Source organism: Lepidochelys kempii, chromosome 13 (genome assembly GCF_965140265.1).
Source record: "Lepidochelys kempii isolate rLepKem1 chromosome 13, rLepKem1.hap2, whole genome shotgun sequence".
NCBI classification, from domain to species: Eukaryota; Metazoa; Chordata; order Testudines; family Cheloniidae; genus Lepidochelys; species Lepidochelys kempii.
Window position 1 is genome coordinate 4,817,819 of NC_133268.1, and position 16,094 is coordinate 4,833,912.

Consider the following 16,094-nt stretch of genomic DNA (forward strand, 5'->3'; position numbering starts at 1 on the left):
CCACAGAGCTGGGTGCATGGGCACCCTCCCCCACACCTCATCCAGGTGTCTTTTAATCTTATGCCGAAAAAACCCCTGCCTCCTGGCATTTTCCTTTAACCTCTGGCTTATTATCTAGAACCAACCCTTAGGTCTGAATGAGGGGAAACCCATCAACTAAGCACTCCTGTGGCCAGGAGGAGCCTGAGAGTCATTCTTCGGATGCTTGAATGCATGATAATAAATTCATGAGCATGAGAGGGAAAGAAGTTACCTGGTTGTAATGGGGGCTGTACCAGTAGGCGACAAGTGGACCAGAACTGCTGCAGTAAGCATGTCAGTCCGGAGCACAACCCGGACAGTGACTGCTTGGGCCTCTGTGCTTTCTGAAGCCCTACAATCACAATCTTCACTGCACAGTAGAATTCCAATTCGCGAAGTGTTTTTGGAGACATCTAGAAACTGGCGGATTAGGGCAGCCAGCTCAGTTGCCATCTAAGGCTCCTGCCTCTGAATTCAGACTCGAAAGCCACCCCTGGTTCCAGAATATCCTGACATGCTCTAATCCCGCCCAACAGGCGGGGCTCAGGGAAGCCATGTATGTTCTCAGCTCCCCTCCAGTCATGCTGCCCCATACGGCGCTTACACGGCCATGCCCCAAAATGCCATCTCTGCAGCGCTTTTACTGTCTCCAACAGCTCTGGGGGGCTTTGTTTTAGACTTCCTGGGATTTCACGGGCATAGCTTTGGCCCAGAACCTCCAGGAGGGAGTGAAAGCAGGATAGTCTCGGCTCAGTTTACCAACAGACCCCGCTCTTAGGGCAGAATTCAGGCTGGGGGAAGATGCCGCTTTTGCATCGTGTATATCATTACTCGGTCATACTGGCTCTGGTCTTGCACGCACTTATGCACGTTTGATGTTAAGCTCACAAGTAGCCCCACTGACAGCACATTTAGAGCAAAGCATGTGCAGAAGTGGTTGGTGGGTCAAGACGTAATTAATTCCACTGTTACTTTATGGGGAGTCTCTGGTAATGAAAGTCACTGAGCTTCCTGGATCGTCATTCTCAACCGTTCTATCATTCGCTTAGCAGCAATTGCACACTCCACTTACAAGGTACATAGCCTCCTCATTCCTGCACAAATCACCTGAGCACCCTTTTCATACACCCCCTGCTACACGTCAGACAGATGGGTGCTTGAGAGGGGCCCAACCAAGACTGCATCTCACCATCCTGCAGCTTAGGGGGTGCCCAGAATCCAAGCGCTGGCTTGGGATTGTGCAAACCATCCCTAAATTTGGGGCCATAACAACAGGCCAAACCAAAACCCCAGTGCTGAAAAAAACCTCCTAAATTTAGGGGAGGGATCTGAATTTTGCAGCTTGAGCTCATCCCGAGTTAAAAGAAAGCTGCCTCCATTTCGCTCAGGCAAAGCGCTCACAGTGAGAACCAAGCACCCCTGTAAGTGCTGAATTGTATTTCGCAATCATTAGAGTTGTCTTCGGAGACACCTGTGAGTGACTGGCCTGGCCTTGAAAAATGAGAGCATTGTTATGTTATGGTATGCAATTTTAATCGGCTTGGTCTGTGCACTCCCAACTCGCTTGTGCGTGTGTGTGCAAGCTGGGGTTTGCACACACAACCCCCACTTCCACGTCCATGTGCCTGGGTGTGAGCTAAGCAATGCAAATCTGCACGTGAAAATCTGGTGCATACAAACACCTTTCAAACCCCCCCCCCCCACCTGAAGGCGGAAGGCCGGATGTGTATTGATTGACACATGCACCATGCTGCCTGCAGGCAACTCACACTGGAGTCAGGCAGAGGCGCAGGTCTGATGGCACAAGTTACCTCCCGGTAAGTTTTTTTTTACTGGACCAATCCTGCAGACTACAAAGGTCAGCTTGGCTAGAACTGCTGGATTTGGCCCTGTCCTTAAAGGTTCTCTCTCTCTACATGTTGCAGTTCTGTACCTCCTTCCAAAGAAGATGCAATCAATCCATTGCTAGGAGGCAGTAAACACAGGTGCATGAGCAACCAGCTAATTAAGATAAGCCCATGCCTTAATAAATGAGCACTCTCTAGTTTCTCTCACCTTGGGGGGGGAGGGGGGCAGCAGTGGGAGACAGAAGATTGAATTTCCCATTTGGCAAATACAACCAAATTTCCAGCTACTGAAACATGATTTTCCACACAACTGCAACCGCCTGCAAGGAAACAAAAAAATACAAGAGAATTTTTTTGTTTGTTTAAAAAATATCTTCAATAAAAAGAACCGTTTCTAAATTTTTTCTTTCGGGAGGGTGGGGGGATAAATATTAAAACCGTGGGCTGTTTTTGGTCAAACATACAGACAGTCAAGACTAATCAGCATCCTTTTACACTGGGACACAGAGTTTCAAAATGATCTGAAGATACAAAAGCCGGGGGTGTGGGTGTGTGTGTGGGCTACACAGCTGGCTGTGGTGTGTTGTCTGGTTCATTTCATACTGAGGGGCAAGGGCTGTCAGCACACTATTCTAAATCTGGGAGCCACAGCTGGCAGCTCAAACACACCATTCCTCATGCGTTACAAAAATACACAGATATACGCTCCACCAAAGGCATTGCCCATCCCAAGCAAGCAGCCCCCTGGAGAAAGATCGCTGTCGTACACGCAACACTGAATCATTCCTCTCTGGAAGGAAATCCCTTTATTTACAAAGATACGCTACTGTGCGGTCCACGCCCAAGGTGTGCATGGGGCCAGCGTACTGGAGTATCTTTTCATAAGGGATGCCTGCAAATTTCCTTACAAATTAATCCAAGGGAGCATCCAAACAGGTGGATCGGTTTGTTTGTTCTGTCTGGTGTTCAGTCCAGAGCCGTGATTCCCCAGGGCAGGGCAGGGCAGAGATTGGATTTCACTGCAGTGACCTCTGATTTGCAGCATGGATCAAGTAGCCAGGCTCCTGGCATACAGCTGCAAGAGCACGTTCAGAGGCAGTAAGGTACAGCATCAGGAATTGCTGTTGGTTTGGAAGTGGCCCAGGGAAACGGAGTACAGTGGATACAGTGGGGATGCCTGGCTACCAGATACCTACTAGACCCCGTGTCTCATTCTTTACAACTGGCTCTGCTCCGGGCCCAGGGACTGCATAAGGCAAGAAGAGAAATGTACCCCCAAGCCCTGGCACAGGGCATGGGTAGAACTGCAGACCAAGGCCTCAGATCTGTTTGAATCTGGATCAGCAGACAAACAACAGCGACAACATGCAGCCTCATCCTTCGAGGACTTGGCCGCCTCACAGCTCCACCGTGACACTTGCAGTGGTTCCCATGAGAAAGGCCCCACACAGCAGCTGATGCTGGGGAGGGGAGCAAAGTGCACTGGCAAAGCTACCTGGAGGATGCTCATACTGGGCGGTCTCACTAAGCATCAACCCCAGCCAGTGCTTTCATGAGCCCTAAAAATCAATCGTTTCATGAGAACTTAACCACGTGAGCCGAGAAGTGAATGGCCCCTGGGTCAGGGGGATGGGTGTGTCAGAGAGCAGGGCTACTAGAGCGAGGAACAGATGTTGGCAGAGTCCCCTACAAGCAGCCATCTCTTGTGGGGCAAGAACTGTGTTTGCCCTGCTGGCTGCTCCTTTATGTTGTATAAAGACTCTCCGGCTACTTTTTGCCCTTGGAAATATCTGGCCCTGACCAGTGGAGAGCTGGGATGATGCTGGAACAGGGGGCTGCAGCCAGATCCCCACCCCTCAGGTGATGTTTCCATCTGCATCTTCCATGATCACGCGATAGGCCACAGCTGAGATGGCACCCAAGCTCTTCAGGCTAGGTCTCCAAGGCACAGTGGTCTTCTTCCCTCATTTACCCATTGCTCACCCTTGCCGCCCAAGCTCAGTACTGCGTGCCCTGGAGACAGCCTGGAACTCTAGGGCCAGCCTTGAAGGAGCCTATGGAGGAGATAACAGTTTCCCCCAGACAGGCTCTTTTGGGCCCAGGGACACAAAACTGTTCTCTGGCCAATGCCCCAAACACCGACAGCCTCTTCTGGCAAGATCAGTGCACGTGCCCCAGGCCCGGCTTGTCCAGTGTCCCAAGGGAGCCGCCTGTGTGTCTCGCTTCTACACAGCGCTGCATTTCTCTTCCCCTTTCCCCCTCGCCTGCCTCAGGCCCTCTGAGCCAGGAAGCAGAGGGGCCACGCAGAGCCAGGATGGCGGGAGGAGAAGGGAGGGAGAAGAGATCCAAGCCCAAAGGAGAAGCCAGTTGAACCTAGTTCTAGTAAGCTGTGCTGGCTTCTTTGGGGCTAGGACATCTCAGCTCCCTCCTGTCCACTTCTCATCTCCTTTTACCCCCCCCCCCCCCCGCAGTGCACCGTTCTCCTCCTGTAGCTTGAGCCCAGGCCCCCGGGGGATGAGAGGAAAAGGGGTGGGGCTTCCCCACATCATTTTCCGTATCCCCCGTAGAGCCACTCGGCTCCTGCAATTCCCGTGCCCTGGGAAAATACAAAATTAAAAAAAAAAAAGTTTGTTCTGAATGGGGTGTGGGGGGGAAATCAACATTTTAAAATTTCCAGAAAAACTTCAAACCTCAGACATTTTGTTCTGCAAAGACTGAGCCGACATTCCACCGGGCCATTTCCCCAGGCTCCCGAGCTGCCCTGAGCCTCGGCCCACAGGCAGGCAAGCCCTGGTTTCCAGCGGGGGCTGAAAACGAGGCGCCCCCGCTGGCTGGGAACCACCGTGTTGGGTTGTGACCTCAGGAGGCGGCTTGGCGGGGCAGGGGCCAGGTGGCCTGCTCTGCTCTCAGGGCCTGGTGGCAGCCTCAGGAATAGGGTGACCAGATGTCCCAATTTTATAAGGACAGTCCCGATTTTGGGGTCTTTTTCTTATATAGGCTCCTATGACCCCTCCCCCCCCATCCCCTATCCTGATTTTTCACACTTGCTGTCTGGTCACCCTACCCAGGAACAAGTCATGAACATGACTAGGTCGGGGGGGAGGGAGACCGGGACGGGCGCAGAGCCCCTGCTCCCTCTCAGGACATTCCCTGCCCAGTGCGCTGACAGGAGGCTGCCAGCTCTGGTTCCTGCAGGCTGATTCAGGTGCTAATATCGAATGGCTGCAAACAGAGGGCCTGGCCCTGGTCGAACCCTCGGGCTGTTTAACAGGCAGGGCAATGTAACCCTTACCCTGGGCTGTGTTTACACGGATGCACGAGCTTTGTGAAATCCGTCCCCCCCCCCGCAAGCCAACAAAAAGCATTTAAAATAAAAACGTCAGAAAGACTGCTGGGAGACAGAGAGACAGGACCTGGCTGTGACCCTGGGCGCAGCAGGGAGGGGATAAAGTGACCTCTTCAAAAGGGGGTAGGGGAGCAAAGTCCAGCCACATGGGGCTCCCCTTCCCCCCCAGCAATCCCCCCCCACTTGTTCCTGACGGCGATGGGGTTCAGTAGTAAGAGAGGCCTGAGTTTGACGATCGAACGGCAGCGCCAGCCCGGTCTGATTCAGCAGCGCCCACAGGGGGCACCGGCGGTGGTGGGGGAGCAGCAGGGGGGACATGGTGCAGGGCTGAGGGGTGACAGTGTTTTCCAGTGGCCAGGGAACCTGGCTGACGCTCATTGCTAAAGCTAAAAAGTGGAGGTGGATGGTGGTGGCGGGGGGGGAGCTCCAGCCCCCTGGCCCCAGAGGCCTCCCCACCTGCCCCAGACAGAGCCAGAGCTCGGGGATCGCTCCCGACACCGGTGTACAAAAAGAACGGTTTGTGGCATTGCCACGGGCCGAGGCTGGCAGGCGCTTAGGACTCCGAGGACGACCGCGAGATGCTCTGCAGCAGCGCCTTGTATATGGCAGAGTTCAGGAAGCGGGGATAGGAGTCTCTGTGCATGAGGGTGTAGATCTGTAGCTGCGCGTCGTCGAAGGTGTGTGTCGAGGGCTCCTGCATCTTCTTGTTGATGACTTCGCGCACCCGGGAATCCAGGCTCACCTGAGGAGGAGGAGGGGAGGAGACAAGGCCGTTAGGGGAGGGAAAGGACAGTGCTGGGGCCCCGCACCCAGAGCGGCAAGGCCCAGCCTCTCTCCCCCCTTCTGCCAGACTCCCCTGCATGGTGCAGGCCCAGGCTTGCAACGGGCACAAGAGAGAGGCCGTGAGGTTTTCAGAACAGCCCCCCTTGCCCCCGGCCCCCAGACTGCACAGGCCAGTCTTGGCTGAGAAGGAGAAGGTGCTTCCCCAGATGAGGCTTCGACAGGCACAGGGAGCCAATGGGGTGCTCCAGGAGCCAATGGAGCCTCACTGTGGGCTGCACCATGCCGCGGCCCTCCTGGGCTCCGGGCACAAGGCTGCGCTGGCCGAAGAAGAGGGTGAGATGTGCAGCACCGCCAGAGGCTGGATGCATGATGGGCAGACTCGAGCCCTGGGATAACCCCACTGACGGAGTGCCAAAGGGAGCAGCCCCTGCCGAGGTCAGGGCTGAACTGGATCTGACCCTTTGGCCTCAGCCCAAATCTGAGCTCACAGAGTCTGGTGGGTGAAGTGCAGTGGGGGTGGCCAAGAGGATGGGGCAAAGGGAGCAGGAAACAACTGGACCCGTGGCTGCATTTGCCAGGCCTGGCTGCTCTGCCTGCTGGGAGAGTGCTCTGGGGAAAGCCCTGCTCTCCCCAGAGGTGGGGCCTTCTCCTAGGCTGGCAGAGTTAGCGGCTCTAAAATGGGTCTGTTTACACTGCAGTTCAAAACCCGCAGCTGGCCCGTGCCAGCTGATTTGGGCCCATAGACTGTTTAACTGCAGTGCCTGGGATCTCAAAACATGAGGTGGGAGGGTCCCAGAGCTAAGCCAGAACGTCTGCACTGCAGTTAAACAGCCCCTGAGCCCCTTAGCCAAAGTCAGCTGGCCCGGCCCAGCCCTGGGCTTTGACTCGCAGTGCAGATGTACCGTAAGTGACTAGCCCCTGCTGAGGGCCGTGAGCACGACTGGGCCGGTAACAGGAGGATTCCTGCCCCTGTGGCTCTGTGCTGTCGTGTGGGGCTCTGGGATCAGCTGTGTGCCGATCCAAGGGGCCCACAGGCCTCTGGGAAACCAGCTGGGGGGAAGCAGAGCAGAGACGCCACAAAACCCTCCGGCTGCCTGGGCAGATGCTCCTGCAACTCCTGAGGGGAGTAGGCAGCTTTTGTGGCTTTCTGGTGCCCTCTTGAGGGTTAAGCCAGTAACACATCCCATCTCTCATCCATGCACTCGGCATGTTTCTCTCCTCACCTCAAGAAGGTCACAAGCCAAAGCCTGACACAGCCGTGCTGTATTCAGTATTGTCTCTGGGCAAGTTCCACACGCCCCCTAGATACATGGCTTCTGCTTTATTGGGCAGCAGCCCCAGTATCTGAGTATCCCAAGTCAGGCATACCAGAGATCTGTCCTTTACCTTTACTCTCTGGCTTTTGTGTCTCCCTGACCCAAGGAACAAAGGCTTGAATTACACCTACTTTCCACAGCACCCACTATACACACTAGCTGGCTGCAGGGTTTGGGTGATAAATGTCTCTTGTGCCCTGAGCTTTAAAAGCCAACACCAGGAACAAACACAGGGCGGGCTGAAGAGTGAAGACGACGATCTGGGCCAAGCCCAGCTCCAGCCTGCAGAGAGTGTTTTAGAGGTCGGAGGAGTCTAATGACCAGAAACACAAGGTGTGGACTTGCCATGCTACCCGGGCCCTAGTGACAACAGCACTATAGCCAACTGCGGCTGGGACTAAGGACGGGGTGGGAGAAGGCATAGCAACTCTGCTACAAGATAGTTTCACCCCAAATGAGTGAGAGCAGCTACGGACAACTGACTGAAAATTGATACTTCACGTTCGACCAGCACTTTGAAAACAGGCATCTGTTAGTGCTCAGCATGCCTCTGCCTTACGGGGGCACTCTTGGCATCCCCATTTTATCGCCAGCCACGTTTTACCGGTGGGGAAGATGGAGACCAGTGTCCTCCATTTTATCGCCAGCCACGTTTTACCGGTGGGGAAGATGGAGACCAGTGTCCTCCAATCTGGCCACCTAGAGGGAGGCCTTGGAAGGCCTGATCCTGCAGACACTTAAGCACACAAGTGCTAGCAGGATGTGGGGCTAACTCCACATTTAGGCCGCTAATTAAGAAGCCCAGTTTTCAGGGGTGCAAGCCTGCAACTCCCCCTGATGTCGAAGCTCACTGCAACTATTCATAGATTCCAAGGCCAGAAGGGACCATTGTGATCATCCAGTTTGACCTCCAGTATCACACAGGCCAGAGAACTGCCCCAGAGCAATTCCTGGAGCAGAACTTTTAGAAACTCCGCCAATCTTGATTAAACAGTTGCCAGTGATGGAGAATCCACCACAACCCTTGGTAAATTGTTCCAGTGGTTAATTACTCTCACTGTCAAGTCTTATTTCCAGTCTGAATGAGTCTAGCTCAGGGGTAGGCAACCTATGGCACGCGTGCCGCCTTGCTGATTTCTCAGTGGCACTCACACTGCCCGGGTTCTGGCCACCGGTCCGGGGGGCTCTGCATTTTAATTTAATTTTAAATGAAGCTTCTTAAACATTTTAAAAACCTTATTTACTTTACATACAACAACAGTTTAGTTATATATTATAGACTTATAGAAAGAGACCTTCTAAAAATGTTAAAATGTATTCCTGGCCCGCGAAACCTTAAATTAGAGTGAATAAATGAAGACTCGGCACACCACTTCTGAAAGGTTGCCAACCCCTAGTCTAGCTTCAACTTCTAGCCATTGGATTGGATTGTACCTTTCTGGAGCTGAAGGTGCTTAGCACCTCTGAATTATCAGGCTTCTGCATTAGATGCCCAGATGTGGAGTTAGAGTCCTTATTTTAAGCATCAAATTTTAAAAAATAATGGTTTGAGTGACCTACCTAAAATCCCAGAGGAAATCAGTGTCAAAGGCAGGCTGAGAAAGTGGAGATTCCTGGCTCCCAGTCCAACCCTCAGAACATTTTAACCTACCCTCTCTTTTAACAGATTCATGGATTTCAAGGCCAGAAGCACCTCTATGGTCATGTCTACACTGCCATTAAAAACCCATGGCTGGCCCATGCCTGCTGATTCAGGCTCGCAGGGCTTGGACTATGGGGCTGTTTAACTGGCGTAGATGTTTTGGGCGGGAGCCAGAGCTCTAGGAGCCCCACCTCACAGGGTCCTAGAGCCCAGCTCCCAGCTGATCCCAAACATCTACCCTGCTATCAGTCCGAGTCCCGCAAGCCTGCGTCAGTCACAGGTGTCTCATTGCAGTGTAGACATACTCCTAGTCTGACCTCCTGTATCACACAGGCCATAGAACTTCCCTGGAACAATTCCTGTGTGAAATAGCACAGAGCTTCCAGAAAAAGACCCAACCTTGATTTAAAAATGGCCAGTGATGGAAAATCCACAAGGGTTAACTATCTTCCCTCTTAAAAACCTACACCTTATTTCCAGTCTGAATTTGTCTAGCTTCAACTTCCAGCCACTGGCTCTTGCTATACAGTTGTCTGACAGAGCGGAGAGCCCACTCTCAAGTATTTGCTCTCATGTAGGTGCTTCTAGCCTGACAGAGATTGCCCCTTAATCTCCTCTAGGCTCAAGATGGCATTACAAAGTCAGGGAGGAAGGATGTCAAACAACTTCCATCCTTTGGGTGCATTCACTCTCCAACTAGTCCCCGTTCCAGCTCCCACCGGAGGTTTGAGGCTGTACGTGAGGACAACGGGTCCTGAATGGATTTCAGCAGGGACACTGCTTCAGTGATGGCCGAGGTTGTTCTGTTCTGAGTTGCAAATGGGGAAGCAGCTATTTTTTTTTGGACCTATCACCACCTTTGCCCCAGTGGGGCCAGCCAAGGCTGAATTATGTGAGCGGGCGGACTCGCTTTCCCTCACTGCCTCGACAGGGAAGCCCGCCCCAGTTGGAGCATGGCTACCGAGCAGCCTGGAGTTCCCAAGAGCACAGGGGCTTGGGAATCACCCCAGCCTGGCCTGCCAGCATGCGGGGAGGGGGCCCAGTACCTCCTTGGGTGAGAGGATGGAGATGTAGTCCTCGTAGATCATTCTGGCCTTCTCGTCGATGGTGTGCTTGTTGCACTCGTTTTTGAGTTCCTCACATGCTAACCAAAAGAGCATGTTCTCCTCGCTGTACTCAGTCCGTAAGAATTCCCGGAACACGTTCCTGCCCGCTGGGTTCTTCATCAGCTTGTCGAATGACTGGGCCCAGCCCTGCACTTCGTCGGGAGTTGGCTTGAGGCTGGTCGGGCCCCAGCGTCACCAAAATACAAAGGGAGTCACAAGAAAGAAAGGGACAGGAGGGAACAAAACAGGATTATTGTGAGCCTGAGCCACCTGCCTGCTCCAAGCCAGCACCCTCCGGTATGCAGTCATGGCAGGCTGGGAGAGGCTTGAAACTCTTACCCTGTGACCCATCTACCAGCGGCTCGTCTGCACCTGTTAGAAAGCCTGCCCACAGCTCTCCCTCATGCACTTGGACTATAGAATTTAGGAATTCCAAACCATACTGCAATTGTTGCATTTAATTCTCCAGCTTGATCAGCTCTTCAATCTGCCCAGCATTCTGGAATTGACTGACACGAGAAGCACGGTAGAAAAGAAAGGGTAATATAGACTAAGGTGCTCTGGCCAGGTCCTCAGAGGTATTTAGGCTCCCAACTTCCACTGATTTCAATGATTTTCCTAAATACTTTGTAGGATCTGGACCTTGAGGAGTCTAACGCTTTCCTGGTAGTGCTATAATGTACTATTAATACTAGTTGCACCTTTGGTAGCTTTTCTGAAATGCTCACACAGGCGTTTTCGGTTTGTTTAACCGTCCATTTGACCAGTCGAGAGGCTGTTCTTGATCTCAACTGAATTTCAGTTTGAGACACATCATTTCACTGCAGGGCAGCAACTTCGCAGCATTCCAGCAAGCAGTCAAAAAGGGAACGAAAGAACCACCACAAATGCCCCCTCCCACCCTCCATCCTTATTTTACTGTTGCAACAAAAGGATTTTGAAGAGAGCAAAATCTCCTGGCCCTGAGTGCTACTCTGTTTTGTAAGCTCTGGGGGAAAAAAAAAAAACACACAGAGCTGCTTCTGCAGAATGTCAGTTTAGCACAAAAACGGAAAGCTGCATTTATTATTGGTTTCCTTTTCGGACTGCAAGATGGACGACTTTGGAGCGAATCCCCTGTGTGTGTGAGACTGTCAGCTCAGCACCTCTGAGCTGTAACCACAGCACCCCTTCTGTTCTACTCCCTATCTCCTCTACAGCCTCTATGGTGGTGGGCTTAGGGATTTGTTTTGGAGACATGGAAACAATCAAAGCCCCAGAGCTCGAGAAAAGAAGTGGGTCTACGATATCACCACGTGTTCCTTGACACCTTCTAAAGGGCAGCGCGAGAAAGCCACTTATTATTGTGTTTCCATTGCATTAGCCCCTTGACTCCCCAGTCATGGGCCAGGACCCCACTGTGCTTGGTGCTGTACAAACCCAGGACTGGAGCACACTGAGCGACAAGCAGATGCAGGTTTAGCAAATTCCTAATTTTAGCTCCCAGATTTCAGTTGTTATTAGTTCAAGTCATTGGACTATCTCCAGGAGCTTGGTCTGTTCTTCCAGCAGGAGCAAGACAATGGGAGACTATAAAGCCTGGCTCTCTCATGCTGCCTGGAGGAAGCACTGGGGTTTTCATGCAAACTCCATAGCCAAGCATGCTGCAAAGGGATGCCTGCCCCTCTAGACAGGTCTGATTCCTGGCCTTGGGAGGGGGGAGATAGAGAGAAGCAGGAGCCGGCAGACAGCAGGTCCATGCCTCACCCACCCGCTGGGGTTCCCGAGGCAAACAGAGCCTCGTTTTGCCAACGGAACAGAGCAGTCCCTTGACTAATTATAAAAGCCTTATATGGCAAAGGCTCCCACAGCAGCCGGGCCGGCCACCCCCCTTCAGCCTCGGTATTCTGTGACCTTACGGCCCGAGGTATATTTAGATCACTGCTGGCTACGTTTAACTGTTAGTTTCAGTGTGGGAAAAACAGGCCTGGAATAGCAGTAGGGTTCCATTGCGGTGAGCGTGCCAATCTAGTGGGGAAGGGCACAGCCAGGGCCTAGGTCAGCTGGTACCTTCCCCCTTATAACCTCTCCTCCCATGATAACAGGACTCCTGTTGACTTGGTCTCCTGTAGCAGGGAAAGTATTAGCTAGTGCTTGAAGCACAGGCCTGGGAACCAGGAGGAATGGGGTCTGATCCCTGCCTCTGACAGCCACTTGGCTTGTGGCCACAGGCAACAGTCCCTGACAGGCCACTTAGCCTCTCTCTGTGCCTCTGTTTCTCTGGTTAAAGGGGAATGATCACCAGCAGCAGCACACGTGTGTGTAAAGCACCCAGATCCTCGGGTGGTAGGTACTAGAAAAGGATGCTTACTTCAGCAGGCGGGGCTGGGTAAAGCCCAAGCAGCAAGTGGTGCTGGTGTCTGAGGCTGGGAGGCAGGGCCAGGGAGCACTGGCCGCGCCAATCGTTATTCCTTCCCCCCCTTTTTCAATTTTTGTTCACAAACTGCCCCTCTGACCTGCCCCTCAAGCCCTGACACCTGAGCCGCACGCGGCAAGGGAAGGGGGGTGCGCCTTGCCACGGGGACGTTTCAGTCCATTGCGGCGGGCAGCCTCTTCAGACCGGACGGACTGCGCAGCGGCAACGGGAAAGCTTCAAACAAAACGCGAGAAGGGGGAGCAAATAAGCCAAAGCCCAGCCAGCGCAAGAGAGACAGCACACGACGCGCAGCAAAGGTGGGGCGAGGGGAACACACCCACAGCTGGGTATGAAACAATACATTCCACCTGCTGCCGGTGGCACTTCCCCCAGCCCGGCATTTAAACACCCCTTGGCACCGTCCAACCTTCACATCCAGTCTCCCGAGCACCGTCTCAAGTTAAGGACGTATTCCGATGTCCCCATTTGGGGGAAACTGAGGCACAGAAAGGAGCAGCTGTGAAAGGTGCAAGCCAGTGGCAGGGCAGGGAAACAGAAGCCCGGAGTCCTGACTCCCTGTTCCCAGTTCTAGCTGCTACGCCCCTGCGCTTGAACCAGTGCAGATCAGCAAGAGCATACGGGGGGTGTGCGAGCCAGTGCAAAGGCAGCGTGTGCGATGCGTCGGGGGATGGGGCAGAGTCCGTATCCAACACACTCTGCTGGCTGCTCAGGGCCTATCGAGCAGCCCCACCTATGGCTGCAGGCAGCTGCCAGCCCACTAGCCATTCACATAAAGGGTCAGAGCCACTCACCAAGCTTCACAGTTTGGAACGGTCTCCAGTTGGGTGTCTCGGGACGCCCGCCACGCTCGCTCCCGATCTTCGTTCCTAACAAGGAGATGGAAAGGTAGTAAATGGCGCTCAGAGGGAACAGCTGCCTGCAGAGGCCCACGCGCTTGTGGCCCAGTGGCCAAGCCGCTGCTGCACCTTTCCACAACGGCACTAGAGAGCCAGGCTTGATGCGAGCAGTGCACCCAGACAGATCCACCCTGTGCAGCAAGGGTCAGGCTGGCCTTTTAAAATGATCCTGAACGCTTGTGCAACTGATTGGGTCTCTCACTCTCTCTGGATCTTTTGCACAGATGCTGCAGCCCTTCCTCAGTTCACATCCTTGTCCGGCCACTACCTGGCTTTACAGAATACTCAAATCCTCAGGAGTCACCTTGATTAGTCCGTAAACCATTTACCTACCACCCCCACTTAGCATTCGCTTTTCAACAAAGCCCCTGGGGAAAAGGTCACTTCATCCCAACAGGTGCGACTCAGCCCCAATTAGTTCAGGCTTCTGAATCGCTTCTTGCTACGTTACACATGCGCAACCCTCCAGAGCCAGCAGCTACCTATCGTGTACCTGGCTGCTTCCTCACCCAGCTCCCCCAAAGCATCAGAACCCTAAGCTGCCCCCACCTCTGCTCCAGCCTGGCCCCAGTGCAAAACTGAAGCCCCTGGCGTATTTGGATTTCTCCAGCCCCTCTCCCTCGCTCTACGGACTGCGCATGGTATTGAATGCTGTGTGTTTTTAAGCCAAGTCTTTATACTTGGGCCTCCTTGACAAGAGGGTCCACTGCGTCGGACTGGTGGAGGCTGGCTCAAGATGCATTCCTGCTTTCTGTGGTCCCGTTTCTGGTAAGCAGCTAACAAGGATGGAGACCCTTGATGGCAGATGCAAATCAGGATGAAAGCAAGTTGCTGGAACACCATCTGTTTTCAAGTGCCTCTCCCTTACGTTATAACTCCGTGCAGGTAGCAGATTATAGATGGGCAGTGACACAGACTGGAGGGGGATTTATGCGTTCACATAACACTGCATGCCCAGCTGGGGTTCTTTTTTCTTGTGGACTTTGAGTGAGTTTAACGTGAATCGGGAGAGACCGCAAGTCCTAGCACAGCCTGGAGCAGAGCCGAGCCATGGGAGAACTCCCACCACAGCTCAGCCAGCTGCTTCAGTCCCGACTTGCAGCACTGCGGCTGTTCTGGCCCCAGGCACGGCTCTCCAGAGTAGCTCCAGCGAATCCCGTTTCTGGTGGCTGCGAGCACTAACCAGGACTGGAAGGCACCCTCCAAACCCACTTCCTGATTGTGCCCCCTCGACGGGATGGTGTCCCGTGGAGAAAGGCGAGTGTACGTCCCCTGCTTCCACCCCTTCGTGCCAGGCAGAGCGGACTGCGGGCAGTCAGACAGTAACGAGGGCTGCAAGAGGTCTCTGTTTTGGGGGAGTTGCAGAGCCATGTCGGTCTCTGTTCCCTCCCTCCCTCCCCCCCGCCCCAAATACAGAAACATTAATTGCTGCATCATCTATTGGTCAGGTTAATTCCAAACACCATTACCCCGTGCTATGCGAGACAGCTGCTAGGGGGCAAAGTCAGCCCCTGCCACGCTCTCCTGCCAGCGGCCCATGATCACTTTGCTCTCTGCCAGCCATGAGCACGGCAGCTCAACAAACAGAAACACTTCAGCGCTCTTGCTGGGCTCTTCCCTCCCTGCTTCGAAGTCCTGCACCAACAGCACTGGGTGTCCTGCTGTGTTTTTAACTGAGAAGAACCTTTTTTCGACGCCTGGTTCGGATTGTTATTATTATTATTCTACGGTAGGGGCCCCATTCCGCTAGAGGCTATAGACGCAAACGCACACACACAATGAGAGATGGTCCCTGCCCCAGAGAACTTACCCCTTGACCAGATGAGACAGAGGCACAGAGACCTGCCCTCAGTCACACAGCGCCCGAGCTATTAGACCCCACTGTCTCCCCAACTCTAAAATCCAAGCCTCGGAGATACAGGATAGCACTCAACTTGGAGTTCAGCTCACGGGCGAGAGCAGTATAAATGCTAAGATCGAGGCATGCAGTATTGTTGTAGCCATGTTGGTCCCGGGCTATTAGAGAGACCAAGTGGGTGAGGGAATAGCTTTGACTGCACCCAACTCCTGTTGGTGAGACCCAAGCTTTTGGGCTACCCAGAGCTCTTCTTGACCTGAAGTTCCCTCGCCAACAGATGGAAAATCCAAAGTGGCAATTACTGGAACCAGCCAGTGGAGGCCGCTGCTGCCCCAGGCCAACAGCAACAGAGGCGACATGAAGGCAGCAGGAACCACTTACAATAATAACTAAAAAATGAATCCAGACCTCGCTGTGAAGGGAGCTGAGCGGCCGGCCGGTGCCCTGTTTCCAGGCTGGCTCGGCTCTGCAGTCAGTGGCTCGGGCAAAGGGAGCTCCTTAGAAGGGACTGCTTTGCAGTTACCTAATTTCCGATGAATCTACTTCCTGGAAGCCCCAAGCGAACGGAGAGCGGGGTATCCTCCGACGGCAGCCAGTGCAGTCTCCTATTTAATAACTGCCCCGAGACCCTGGTGGGAGAGGGTATATTGCCATAGACAGAGTCAGAGAGAGAAGCAAAGGCCTGCATCAACGTCTGACGGCTGCTGCAGGGAAAACCACGCTTGGATTTTCTGCTGTCTCGTGACCCCCCAAATTTTCACTGGAGCGAGCCAAACTGGTCTGAGTGAGAAAGGGGGTGCCGTGGGGGCTGTAGGTACTGCGATGCCTTTCAAAGGCCTACTCCCTAGATCCGGTGCTGAGAA

The 16,094-nt window shown here is 53.5% G+C and overlaps 1 protein-coding gene across 2 annotated transcripts in view; it reads right to left on the reverse strand.

Moving 5' to 3' along the window:
* Window positions 1–5,667: 5,667 nt before the first annotated feature.
* Window positions 5,668–16,094, reverse strand: part of RGS19 (regulator of G protein signaling 19) — a 53,440-nt gene continuing 43,013 nt past the window's right edge. For both annotated transcript variants that reach the window (XM_073308994.1, XM_073308996.1), the window contains 3 exons: window positions 13,269–13,343; window positions 10,002–10,236; window positions 5,668–5,956 (listed from right to left, as the gene is read on the reverse strand). In XM_073308994.1, the coding sequence (XP_073165095.1) occupies window positions 5,768–5,956; window positions 10,002–10,236; window positions 13,269–13,343 (499 nt within the window). In that variant the 3' untranslated portion in view covers window positions 5,668–5,767. The remainder of the gene's footprint in view (window positions 5,957–10,001; window positions 10,237–13,268; window positions 13,344–16,094) is intronic.